Source organism: Bubalus bubalis, chromosome 15 (assembly GCF_019923935.1).
Source record: "Bubalus bubalis isolate 160015118507 breed Murrah chromosome 15, NDDB_SH_1, whole genome shotgun sequence".
NCBI lineage: Eukaryota > Metazoa > Chordata > Mammalia > Artiodactyla > Bovidae > Bubalus > Bubalus bubalis.
The window spans coordinates 67,230,515-67,244,418 of NC_059171.1; the positions used below are offsets into that span (position 1 = coordinate 67,230,515).

A 13,904-nucleotide genomic window follows, 5' to 3' on the forward strand; every position below is an offset into this window, starting at 1 on the left:
GCTCCATCATTTTGAAACACTTCATTCAACAAAAATCTGTGTATTTTGAAGTCAGCACTTTGTGCCTATCTGGCTCTTGGTAAAGTCCCCAGTGACCCAGTCACTGAGTCCAACGGACACTTCTCAGTCCTTCTTTAGCTTGACTTCTGTGCAGCATTTGACAGATCTTGAAATATCCTAGACGTTTGGGACGTTGTCTTTTGGTTATCCTGTTAATTCTTGCACTTTTGATTTCTTGATCCTTTGAACTATCCCATAAATTCAGTATTTTCCAGAGTTCTTGCCTTACTCTTTTTTTTTTTTTTTTGGTTTCTGTTTATTTCCTCTCCTTGGTAATCCCATTCATTTCCAGATTTCCATTAAAATCCATGCCCTGATTTCTCTACGTAGGTGTTCATGTCAGTCTGTGGAGCTGCAGGCCTGGGTATCCAGCTACCCTGGAGATACATATAATGATAATCACAACAATAACACCTACTCCTCACTGACTGTTCTCTATGACAAATAGCTCACCAGAGCTGTATTGCTTCATCCCAGCTATTCCTGTCCACAACATTGGGAGGGAAATCCTGTTATTATTTTCTGTCTACAAGTGAGGAAACTAAGGTTAAATGCATTTAGTAACTTTTCTAATGTCATTCAGTTAGCAGAAGAGCCTCATTTTTAATCTCAAGTCTAGAGCCCAAGGTTTTCATTAATACTGGGGATTAGCATGTCAGAATGGAATCCTTTACTTTCCCCTCTCTTCCCCACACTCTCCTTTCCCTGTTATTCTCTGTCCTGTTTGGAAGGACCATATTTCATCCCTAAGGTAGATGTCTGGGGATTGCACTTGACCCCCAAAGACTGTGGATCACAGTAGTACTTTGCTTTTATGTCCAAAATATTGACATCTTGTTTGCATTAATAAGGTTAGGTTAGGTTTCAAATTCCTGGCTTCAGGCTGATAATGTATTATTTGGTCTATATGTTGTTTTAAAGACCAAAAGAAAAAAAGATCTCACAGAAGTCTAGATTTGTACCTTGTCCTTAGAAACCTGGACTTGCTGTCACATGGCATTGGTCCCCCAGAGCTGTGGGGCAGCTTCGTCTCACCTGGGGCTGCTGCTGGCTGCTTCCGCATGGTGCTCACCAGTCCCTGTTGTCCTTGCTTCTTGGGGGTTTCCTCAAGTCCGTGCATGTGCAGCCCTGTGGGCAGTTAGGACCCCTGGTAAAGACTCCTGTGCTTGTGCAGGTGGTCTTCTTCCCTCTCTAGTTTTTGCCCTAGTACTTGAAGTGAAAGTTGCTCAGTTGTGTCTGACTCTTTGCGACCCCATGGGCTTACATACAGTCCATGGAATTCTCCAGGCCAGGATCCTGGAGTAGGTAGCGGTCCCCTTCTCTAGGGGATTTTCCCAATCCAGGGGTTGAACCCAGGTCTTCTGCATTGCGGGTGGGTTCTTTACCACCTGAGTCATCAGGGAAGCCCCTAGTACTTGAAGGATTTCCTCAAATGAAATCTGTTACTTGATTTCTCTTAGTGTTTCTGATTTATGTTCCCCCACTGGTTCCTTCTCAGTCCGCAAACATGTTGAAGACTCTATATTAAAGTTGGAAGGAAAGAAAAAAAAATATGTTCTGTGCGCCAAAGTTAAACACAAACGTGGCATATTTAAGTTTTCATGGCATTGATAGCGTTCCCGATTTCTGATTAAGAAGTGAGAGAAACCCAAAGCCTAGAAGGATTGTCCACAAATCCACAACTTAGGGGCCCAGACCTGTCTGATCTTGGGGTCCATGTTCTTTCTCCACCATCATGTCAACTTCACTTAAAGCTACTGTTGACCGCTCTACGAATAAACAAGTGTCCTTTGCTCTCTCCCATGATCTGCTTCCCATCTCTTTCCCCTTCCCTTGCTGCCAAACTTGATTCACTTGCTCATACGGTACCCCCTTAGTCCCTCTTCTCACATCACGAGTAGAATTTGCCATCTCTGTAATTCACTTGTTCATCAGCGTCATTTGAGCAGCTGCTGAAACATAGAGTATACTGGGCATCATGAAATGATCCTTGCCTGAGAGAAGCTTTGCAGGCTAGTAGGTTGAAACAGATAAGTAGTTCCAGTGCAGTGTACCAGTGCCTGGTAATTAAATCCAGTGGTTTCTTTTTAGCCCTTATCTTACTCGAGCTCTCCTGCATCATTTTTTCCAAAGGACAAGCGTCTCTTAAGGAAATTCTCTCTTTTCTTTTCTTCTTGGACTGGCCTTAACTCCTGGTTTTCTTCTTCACTTTTTTTTTTTTTAAAAGAATTCGTTTTGCATTTCTCTTCTTTTTCTTCATATGCTGTCATTTTAAATGTCTTTCCAGCTGCTTACTAGATCTTTCCACTTAGATGTTGTCCAGACGTTCAGGATTGCCCTCTCTTTCCTCAAGAAAATTTTATGTAATTAGTTGCTCATATTAAAAATCTTGAAGTCATCATCAGTTTCATGTCTTCCTCTCACAAAATGACTCAGTAATTCTGCTTCAAAAATAGCAATAGAATTTGATCAAGTTGCCAGCCCCTCTGCCATTAGTTAGCATAGTCCAGTAACTTCTTTTTCCTTTCCTGTCTTAGTGCATCCTTGATGCTTTAACTACAGCAATCTTTTTCTTTTTTAGAGAAAGAAAATTGTCATGGTATTATCACTTTATTCATTAGAGTATTTTAATGTCTTTCCCTGCTGCCTATCAGATCAAGCCTCACTTTCACAGCCTGGCTCCCAAAGCTGTTCACCACCTACTCCTGATCAGCTTTTCTGGTCTTCTCTCCTGTTTAGCTACACAGAGAAGGCACTCACTTGATAAGTGGGTGCTACTCAAAAACATGACCTTTTCTTTCCAGGACAATATTAAATTCCCATTCTGTTAACTATGGTGTCTGCTAAGTTTACTTCTCGGTTAGTTTCTATCATTTAAAAATTATAATGGCATAAAGATTAACAGTCTATAGGCTATTTTAAAAATTCTCTCTTAAAATTTCTTTAACCCAGTGTATGAACTGAATTGTGTTCTCCCAACATTGATATGTTGAAGGCCTAACCTCTAGTATCTCAGAATGTGTTTGGACATAGAGTCTTGAAAGAGATAATCAAAGGTAAAATGAGGTCATTGGAGTGCTTACTTTTAATGTGGTGACTGGTGTCCTTTCAAGAGAAGAGTATTTGGACACAGACATGTACAGAGAGAAGACCGTGCCACAGGGAGAAGATGGCCATCTACAAACCCGCTCTGCTGTCACCTTGGTCTCAGATTCCTAGCCTCCAGAACCATGAGGAAATACATTTCTGTGGTTGAAGCCATCTAGTTTGTGTTACTTTGCTATGACAGTCTTACCAGACTAGTACACCCAGTGACTTAAAACTCAGGTTTTAAGTCTTGTACCCAGGCAGTTTATCCTTAGGAAAAGGATGGACTAAGGCTCTAATAGATCCTCTCCTCCCCCTCAGACTTCCTGGAGGTATTTTTATGTTTGTCTTAGGAAAAGAGGGCCATCCTTACTTTTTTCAGACTAGGTAACACTTATGGTCAACTAACAACTCAAAGAATGGCTTTTTTCTTTCCTCATTTGGGATTCTGTATCTCTTTATCTTGAGAATGCAAACAATGCAAGAAACCATTAAAAAATAGAATTAATCCCTATTTATTGCATTGATTTAAACAGATAATGAGTTTACTATTTCCCAGGCTCTCATTTTGAGAGCTGGAGTACAGTAAGTTCTCTTTGCAGCGGATAGCTATGCCAACTGCGGCATCAAGTCTCCAGAGAAGGTATTTGCTGCAGTGAAATCGTGTGCTTTACAGCAGTTCTCTGGAGGTTCTAGCTGTGGGGGAAGAAAGGACTCTGAATCGCGAAGTTTGATGTATTCCGGTTTTCCTTGTCATACTTCAAATTGCTGCATTGTCAACTCCAAAATGCCTCTACCCCCTGCCCCCACACTTTTCTACCCAGCTCCTCAGCAGTGGTTGCATTTGATCTGGGGAGATTAAGTATGTTGAGTGGGTTAGAGACTTTGTTGGAAAAGGACATCTGCAGTTACTGATATCTGCTCAGATTAGCTCTTTTCTGATCATGGAAGATTAAATAATAATTTCATACTAATCAAAGACCTTGAGAAGCTTCATATGTATGCTTTTATTTTACAAATCCAGAAAGGGAGCCCCTTATTCTTTTCTGAGAACTCATTTATTTTCTGTGTCTGCTCTGTGCCCTCTTCTTGCTACAGCCTTGAACTTGTTTCATCTTGTTCTCTCCAGTGTAGAGACAGAGAATAACTATGCACTGGGTAGAAGCAGTTATTTTTGTGATATTAGGCATTATTCGATTGATTGTCTTTGTACCTTCTTGTTTCCAAACTGAGCTTTATTGTTTCTTTAGCCTTATAGGACTTATTTTAAATTTTTAATTACATATAACTTGTCACTAAAGCCTTGCCATGTTTTTCACACCTCTCTTTGATGATGGATCCGGCACTGGTTGAGCTTCATCAGTGCAATGAGAAGACAGTCAGTTCCTATATTCTGTACTTTAAACATAGATTTAGGTATTTTGATTTCATATAGATTTAGGTATTTTGATTTCATGCTTAATTTTCATTTTTGATTTGGCTAATGTATAGCATGCATAGCAATTAAACAAAAGAATATTATCTAATTCTTTGCTCCATGACAGAAGATAATCAAAGCAGAGGACTTACAGATAATCTTTTGACTTTGAATGGTAAAATATGATGCTTTCAACATTTTTGCATGTTTGAAAATTTTATAATAAAATATTGGGGGAGGGGAGAATAAAGATTGAGAGGTTAGCCTTGAACAGACTAGGGGCACTTACTCCTGGTGACCGCAGATGGTAGAAGTTCAAGGTTAAAGTCTCCACTCATTTTGTGAAGGAGGAGCCAGCCTCACCTGCCGGGGCCAAGGACCAGAGAAGATGAGTGCTGGAGAGAATGCAGGACAGACTCGAGAGGAAGGAGAAGGGACCCCATAGACCTAAATGAAAAGAAGGTGCCGTCATGCTCGGGTTCTGGTGAAGGTGGAGGACACAGTTGCGTGCGGTAGTTGTCTGGACATGGCAAGTCAGCAGGGCAACGAAGGGATAGTGTAAGAAACCAAAGGGTAGGTGGGGTAAATGAGTTTCTCTGCTGTCCACTAGCAGTCTGTTTCTGAAACAGGGCCATGCCCCCCTGGTTCTCTGTTGAAGGAAATTCTGTTTTCTACCGCTATATTTTTATTTGAATAAAATGCAAGAAAAATACTGTTACAAGACTGTGTCATTGTTAACATTTAACTACAGTAATTTTATCGTCCTCCTCAGGTAAAAGAAGAACATTCAGAGAAAATACCTGATCTAAAATTATTAGTGGAGAAGAAGTTTTTGGCTTTACAGAATAAGAATTCCGATGCAGACTTTCAAAATAATGAAAAATTTGTCCAATTTAAACAACAGCTGAAAGAACTAAAGAAGCAATGTAAGTCAGCATGCTTTGCTTTGGTTTGGCTTTTTTAAATTAGGGAACTGACTGGATGAACAGTCCCAGAAACTGATTTTTATAGAGTTTGCTTATCTGCTTGGCTTGATCTTTCTAAATTGCTTTTTTATTGTTGTTGCAATTCTGTATTTTGTCTAACTTTTGGTTCAAATCAGCCTATCCATTTCTGAAAGCCAACGGTTTCCACAAAGTGCTAAGAAAATTCCCCAGCAAGTAGAGAAAGTTACACTGTTATTGTCCCACTGCTGAGAAAGAAATTGGGAAAATAAAACTAAAAGCTATTTTATTAAAATAGCAAAGGTAGTTTTCAAATTTTAAACTGCTGTGCCAAGCTTTAAAATAACTGTATCTTGATTCTAGTTTTTCTGTTTTAGAGTAGAAGGAGCAATGTTTTCTCAAATGTGGGACCAAAATTCTCTTGATCTCTTCTGTCTTGGTGGTAGTATAAATTCCATGTGATTTTCATTTTTTTTTTTTTTGGCTTCCCAGGAAACTTTATTATACTCAGGGTTTTAATGCACATAATTTTAATTTAAAAATGAGAGTATAAAAATTATTAGTTGTACCCCAGAAGTCTTGAAGACAGTATTGGCAGAAATATATGTTTTTTATACAGTGAAGTACATGTCCTTTTTTTCCTCCCCTTTTTCCCATATAATCCACATACCAATTTTATGTAATTTTATTGTTTTTACACTAGCATCAGTCGTTGTTCTTTAGGTTTGAGGCTCTTTAATTCCTTAGAGAATTGAAGAAAGTAATTTTTTTTCAAACTTTGGTTTCATATCACCTTCATTTGCATATACATGGAACAGGAATGCATGATACAAGATAAATTTACTTCATGTTCATATTTGTATTTAGCAGAAGGATTCCTATTTTTAAATAGGCCTTCTTTTAAATATAAGCATTTTCTTTAAATTGATGCTGAGATCTCAAAAAATAACTGAGGAAGCAGCTTTACTTTTGTCTATTTTACAAATAACTTAAGTTTCACAATTTGGAATGTTTTGCAATCATGATGAGACTTTTCTTTTACTGTAAATTTAAATAGTAAGCATTTCCCCCACATTTCAAATCTATGTGTTTTTTTGGTGGTGGTTGTTCTTCATTGAACAGCACAGCTACCAAATCTCTCTAAATTAATTTGTACTGTTTCCCCAGATGGATAACAATTCTCCAAATAGGTAATAATTTGCTAGTGCCTTTCTGGTCTAGATGCTAGTGAATTGAAGTTTTTGCTTTGGTCAAAATAACCAAATTATTTTATTTTTCTTCTTGGAGACAATAATCACAAATTATGGTAGATTTAGCATCTGATCATAATTCTTGATTTTTTTTTTTAGATATTTTATAATACAGATTAAAGGACAAGTATTCAAAAACAGAAATTTCTTCCCACTTTGTTATTGTTTACAAAGTTATTATTCCATAAGAGAAAACTATAAAGATCTTTAGAATCATATACTCATGTGGAAGTGCCTTCTAATTAACAGTGTGTATTCAACAGAATTATAATTATTGGAATTATAGTATCATTTCTTTAATTCTCTCTAAAATGAGGAATGAGGGAGAGGTTTCCCCAGGCCAGCAGTATACATCATTTGTCTGGACAGTTAAACCTTACTACAGAGTAAATTTATATTTAAGAAAACTTCCTTATATAGGGTTTCCTTACATATGGTAACACTAGAATTAAGAGAACTTTCCTTTTATGTCTCCTGAAGTAATCTTTTTAAAAATTTTAAAATATCAAATGGTAAAACAAGCAAAATATTAATACTCTTTTAAGATACTCTGTAAGATGTATATACTTTACTTGCAGAAATGTGATTTTTAGTGCATTATTGTTAGCACTATCAGTTAAACTGGTGCCATGCCTCCTGGATTTCATTTCTTTTAATGTAACGCTAGTGAGGATGCTGGTTAGCACCAGGCTTGTGCAGTTTTGTGGAGCCAAGTCAAAGAGAAGAAGATGATTTATAAAGAAGCTGGTGAATCTGTTTATTTTGAGAGATGTTCTGAAGGCAAGGAATTACAATAGTAATTTTGTGGATTTTTTTTTTAAGATTGGAAAAGACAAGCCAGGGAGAGATACTTGAATCTAGTTACCTATTTTGACGAAGGCTAAAGCATTTTTATGGTCTGCACATAGTAGAAGAGTTCTTTCGATGAAAATCACCCCACATTTTCACCAACTTTGTTATTCAAGAACATAAATTGCATGGGATTGCATTTTACCAAATAAGGATTTAATGAAAGAAATACCAGGAAGCTCTTAGGTGGGGGGGAATCAAGGAGACTGAAATGAGGAGGTCTGTCTGGTGCCCTGACCTGAGGAGGTGCCCTCATTTCTCAAGGCAGCTCTGCCTACAGCAGTTAATCCTGCTGCAGCTCAGCGGCTGGTTCTCAAAGTGACTGGTCTCAAGAAACCCTTACATTCTTAAATTTACTGAGGGCCAGGGACTTCCATGGTGGTCCAGTGGTTAAGACTCTGTGCTTCCAATGCTGAGGATGCAGGTTTGATCCCTGGTTGATTAGGGAACTAAGATCCCACGTGCCATGGGGTGTGGCCAGTTTACGTGTGTGCATGTCTGTGTATAAACAGCATATTTTTTTAAATTATTTTTTATTTAGGGCCCCCAGACAGCTTTTTTACTTTTCATGGGTTGTAGCTGTTGGCATCTAAATAGAAATCAAAACTGAGGAACTTAAAAAATATTAATGCACTTAAAAAATCAATCATAAGTCCATTACATGTTAATATAAAGAACACAGGGAGGCCTGGCGTGCTGCGATGCATGGGGTCGCAAAGAGTTGAACACAACTGAGCGACTGAACTGAACTGACTGATGACATATAACTAGGTATTTTCCAAACAAAGAAAAATTAATGGGAAGAGTGGCATTATTTTACATTTTTGCAAATCTTTTCAATTTCTGGCTTAATAGAATGAAGCTGGGTCTTCATATTTGCTCATGCATTTAATCTGTTGTGCATTGTTTTGATTGATGATTGATTTTTTTTTTTAAGTGTTTTGGTTGAACCAAAGAAAGTCCAGCTTCACACATAGGTAGTTGGACTTGATGAAAGGATCTTGCAGACCCCCTGAAATTCTCATTTTGAAAACCACAGATTTAGGCCAAGGGTCAGTACGTATGGCCCCATTGGCCAAATCCAGCCTACACCCTGTTTCTCTATGACCTGCAAGCTAAGATTTTTTTTTAATATTTTTCAACCGTTGGGGGGAAAAAAGTCAAGAGAAGAATGTAATGTGAAAATTAAATTATTCAGATTTTAGTGTTCATACGTAAATTTTTATGAGAATCTAGACACATTCATTCATTTACATGTTGTCTATAGGTGCTTTACATCATAATTGCAGAGTTGAGTGGTTGCATCAGAGACCATCTGACCCACAAACTTGTTTTTACTATCTGACTCTTTCCTGAATGGTAATTAGAAATAAGGGAAGGTATTTTTGTTGTTGTTAACTTTAGATTTTTTTCCTGCTGCTGCTTCAGTCGTGTCCGATTCTGTGCAACCCCATAGATGGCAGCCTACCAGCTCCTCTCTCCCTGGGATGCTCCAGGCAAGAATACTGAGGGAGTTGCTATTTCCTTCTCCAATGCATGCATGCATGCTAAGTCGCTTCAGTCAGTCGTGTCCGACTCCGTGCGACCCCATGGACAGCAGCCCACCAGGGCTCTGTCCACGGGATTCTCTAGGCAAGAGTACTGGAGTGGGTTGCCATTTCCTTCTCCAAGACTTTTTCCTAAGTACCGTGCATTTGTCTCAGGTATATTCAGAACACCTTGTGTGCCTGCTGTATATGAATCTTCGCAGCTGGTGCTCTGAGATCAAAATAAGGCAGAGTTCCAGGACCTGGAGAAGATAATATATACAATTCTGGTAGAGCCATGAAAGCAAATATCCAAGCAAAAGCAAAGACAAAATGTCAAAAACAAATATTATACAAGTGGGCCTTAATGGAGGAAGAACAGGAATGCCGATTTTATCTGTGTTGGTTGATAGGGGTTGCCTGGAACTATGTGTTCAAAATGCTTCGGAGGCTGGGTTCAGGCCTTGCAAGAAAGAGTGTGCTGAAGGATTGTGGGAAAAGAAGAGAAGCAGTGCAGATATCTGGTATTTACCATCTCTAGAATATAACAGCAGCAGATGAATTATACTCATTTGAGGCTATGCTTACTCTGAAGGTCACATACTTCAGTTGTACACAATAAGGTTTTTTAGTAGTTATTTGTGTCTTGCAGGTATTGCCAGGCATTCGATCCATCTTCTTTGGGCAAATTGTTTTATGTGTGGGTACCCAGTGTCCTAAGTATTAGAGAGATTATGTCTGCCTCAACTTCCTAGGATTATTACCAAGGTTAAATGAGATAGTAGATCTTTGCAAACTTTGAAACTTTACATTTAAGTTATTATTGAGAAAGAGCTAGTAAAGCATAGTGGAAAGAATGTGAGTTTAGCAGCCAGAAGACCTGGGTTTGAGTCAATAAATAAGTAGCCTGATCTCCGTACCAGTACCGCCCATTTTTCTTAGGGCTAATTCTTAGAGTCATACAAATCAAGATTGTGATTGAAGATAATTTTTATATTTTGTGGCAGTGATGATAAATGAGCCAGGAAACAGTTTTCACAGAAGAGAATTCTGTTCCCCTAAATGGTAATCATGGTCTTACTAACCCAAGTTGTAAAATAAACAATATGACTTGGTTTAGGGCAGACAGAACCAGACCAAGTTGGATAAAATTATTTTAATTTACTTGAACAGTATATTCATATTGTAATATTCTCTCTTCCTTGTCTCTTTTACTTAAACAGTTTACAGTATTGCAACTCATGGTTTCCTGTGATTTCAACGTCAGGAGAACTTAATTAGAATATGCAGACAGACGCCTGTGTATAAATGGGCTTCCTTGGTAGCTCAGCTGGTATAGAATCTGCCTGCAATGCCAGAGACCCCGGTTCAATTCCTGGGTTGGGAAGATCGCTGGAGAAGGGATCAGCTACCCACTCCAGTATTCTTGGGTTCCCCTGGTGCTCAGATGGTAAAGAATCCACCTGTAATGCGGGAGACCTGAGTTCGATCCCTGGGTTGGAAAGATCCCCTGGAGAAAGGAATGCCAACCCCCTCCAGTATTCTGGCCTGGAGAATTCCATGGGGTCGCAAAGAGTTGGACACAACTTTCACTTTCTGTATAAACACTTTCTCAAGTTTTCAAGTAATCTTTCTGGTGTTCCTTCTTCACTTACCAATTATATAATTAGGAGGCATTGAAAGTTTTAGTATAGGTCAGCAAGGCAGAAATCGAGGGAATTTTACAATAGTTCATACTTAGGAACCTTTACAATTTAAGGGCATCACTTTGTTGTCAAAATAGAATTTACTGTAAATCTGAGAGCTTTAGTATTAAATAATAGGAAATGTAATTTTGATGGTACCTTTAAATGTTAAAAGAGCATGTCCTTTTTAATGCATATTTGCTAATCTGAAGGTGTTCACCACAAATTTAACAGTATACTTAGGTCATATATGAGATATGCAGAATACGAGATACAGAGACAATTGAATCCATGTGTGAAACTCAGAAATCAATTTAAGTGATACATATATCTGGACACAAAAATCATTATCACTTCTCATAATACCACACACACAACATAGGAATTCACACTGTAATCTTGTAAATTATATGGGTTTAGAAAATAACTGTGTGCCATCACTTGAAACATGCTCATTATAGGGCTCAAAACTGATAAAATAGGGAGTGGCCATTCACTTCACAAAAGATTTGCTCACAGATTCTGTTAGATAGGGAGTTCCTTAGGAATACTAGAATACCTTTACTGTTCCTTGTGGGTTGCTTACCCCATCCTTCATCACCTGTTCAAAGCCACAGTGTCATTCCATGTGAGCAGGGCCTTCTGTATTTTGCCTACTGCTGTATTCCTTGAGGTCTAGGTACCTGGTATGTAATGCACAGATCCTTGATGGTCACAAGAGTCTTCAGGAGAACTGCCATATACTTGAGAGCTTGTGCTTAGTTGCTCAGTCGTGTCTCTTTGCAACCCCATGTACTGTAGCCCACCAGGCTCCTCTGTCCACGGAATTTCCCAGACAAGGATGCTAGAGCGGGTTGCCGTTTCCTATTCCAGGGAATCTTCCCGACCCAGGGATTGAACCCGCGTCTCCTGCATTGGCAAGCAGATTCTAGGAAGCCCACCCAAGAGCTTATGCCCTACCTAAAGGAGATGCCTGCAACCTGGCCAATCCCTGCTGCTATGAGGGAGGGTGGACACAGTGTTACCAGATCTTCAGGTTTTTGGGAAAACCCAGAAGTTTAGCTGATTATTTTTCAGTTACTAAATTTTTGAAACACTGGGCAAACAGAACTGTCAGTTTGTGAGCTTTGATTTTGCCTTCTCGTAATACCATTTTTCAGTGCCTTGCTAAGCACTTAATGGGACATCAGTATTAATTTGACCAGTTAACAGTAGATTATGATTTCTTCAAGGAAAGGGATGCTTTTATTTAAAGATACTTCAAAATAAGGCCAGAGTGTGCATTTCCTGCCATTTGGGAATGTGGAGTAGGAACCCAGTGGATTCTGTTGAAAAGCAGGTAGAGATTTTATGTTGAGGGGCTAAATAGGGGAATCCCTACACCAGTTGCAGATGAACAGTGGAGTTTTAGGGAAGATTAGCTCTTTTGAGAATTGGAAAGGTGTGTGTGAGTTTTGAAGCCTACTAGAAGGAGAGAGGTGAGGAAGAAGCAAAGGAGGTGCTTAGATATACGTTGGATGTGTTTAAACTACACCAGGTGTTGGCCAACCTGACTTAATGCTGATCCCCTTCAACCTATAAATCTCTTTGTCATGCAATATAACTGTCTATCCAAACAACATATATTGCTGGGCTGCAATTAACCAAAGCCCAAGACCCTTTAAGGTAGGAATAGTTTCTCATTCATCTCTGTGTTCCTTTTGTTCCTTATCTAGTTAGAGCTCAGGTAATATTTATAGAACAGATTTATTCAACTAGAAAAAGAGGGTCAGAATCTAGTTAAGGTAGTCTGATGGTAAAACATCTTTTCCCTTCGATACTGTGCCATCAGTAGAGAAGAAAAGAAGAGGAAAAAAATTGGCATACATGGCTTTGGGATCTAAAATCAGCAGCAGAGGGTTAACAACTATATTGCCTTTGACAGTCCTTTATTTTTTTAATTACTCAGAAAAGACAGCATGCATGATCCTGTGTTATAACCTGTTATAGTGATATGTTGGTGTAAATGTATCATATATGTAGCAACACATAGTTTTTAATACCACAGCAGCAGCATACTCAGGAATTGATGCTCACTTGCTTAGAACATTTAAGCAAACTTATAAAAGTTTAAGCTTGCTGGCTCTTCTATAGACAATTTTTCATCTCTGTGGCCCTTAGTTGATCTTCATTTTTTCTTTAATATTGATGACACCATCACCATTCATTTGCTGGGTGACCGCTAATGGTTGGGAAATGCTAAAAGTCATAAGTTTCACAACAGAGATTGACTTTTCCACAGTGGATTATATCCTGAGGACTCATGCTCATTGAGTGAAATTTACGCCCTGTGCAAATGTTTTATTCTTTGTGTATTTGCCTCTCTCCTTCTTCCTCTTTGAGTCATTCTGTTTGATTCTTTTGTGGCTCTTTCCTCCCTTCTGCTTTCTTTGTGTTTCCCACCCAGATGGTTTCTCTTTCCCGTAGGTCTTTACTTACATCAGGGGTAGCTAAGTGCTACCATTCCCGTCTTAATGATGAAGCAGCTTCCGAGAGATTAAGTGGTATGCCCAGGGTTACAAAGTTCATAAACAGTGGAACCAGATGACAGGAGATGCCAAGGGGAGAGAGAGTATTAGAAAGAGATGTAACTCCTCTCTCTTCTGTTTCATACAGTTATTTCCTAGGAAGTTTTACACTTTAAAGCAGATTTGGGGTTCAGTTCAGTTGCTCAGTTGTGTCTGACTCTTTGCGACCTCATGGACTGTAGGACACCAGGCTTCCCTGTCCATCACCAGCTCCCGGAGCTTGCTCAAATTCATGTCCATCAAGTCGGAGAAACCATCCAACCATCTCATCCTCGTCCCCTTCTCCTCCTGCCGTCAATCTTTCCCAGCATCAGGATCTCTTCTAAGGAGTCAGTCCTTTGCATCAGGTGGCCAAAGTATTGGAGCTTCAGCTTCAGCATCAGTCCTTCCAATAAGTATTCAGGACTGATCTCCTTTAGGGTTGACTGGTTTGATCTCTTTGCAGTCCAGGGGACTCTCAAGAGCTAGTGAAACTAATTCCGATCAGATTGATTCTCTTGTGGTGGAGTTTTAATCAGG

General features: G+C 39.0%; 1 protein-coding gene across 8 annotated transcripts in view; it reads left to right on the forward strand.

Annotated features, from left to right (window-relative positions):
* Positions 1–13,904, forward strand: part of NSMCE2 (NSE2 (MMS21) homolog, SMC5-SMC6 complex SUMO ligase) — a 237,179-nt gene that overhangs the window by 73,921 nt on the left and 149,354 nt on the right. For all 8 annotated transcript variants that reach the window (XM_025265490.3, XM_025265489.3, XM_025265484.3 and 5 more), the window contains one exon: positions 5,337–5,490. In XM_025265490.3, the coding sequence (XP_025121275.1) occupies positions 5,337–5,490 (154 nt within the window). The remainder of the gene's footprint in view (positions 1–5,336; positions 5,491–13,904) is intronic.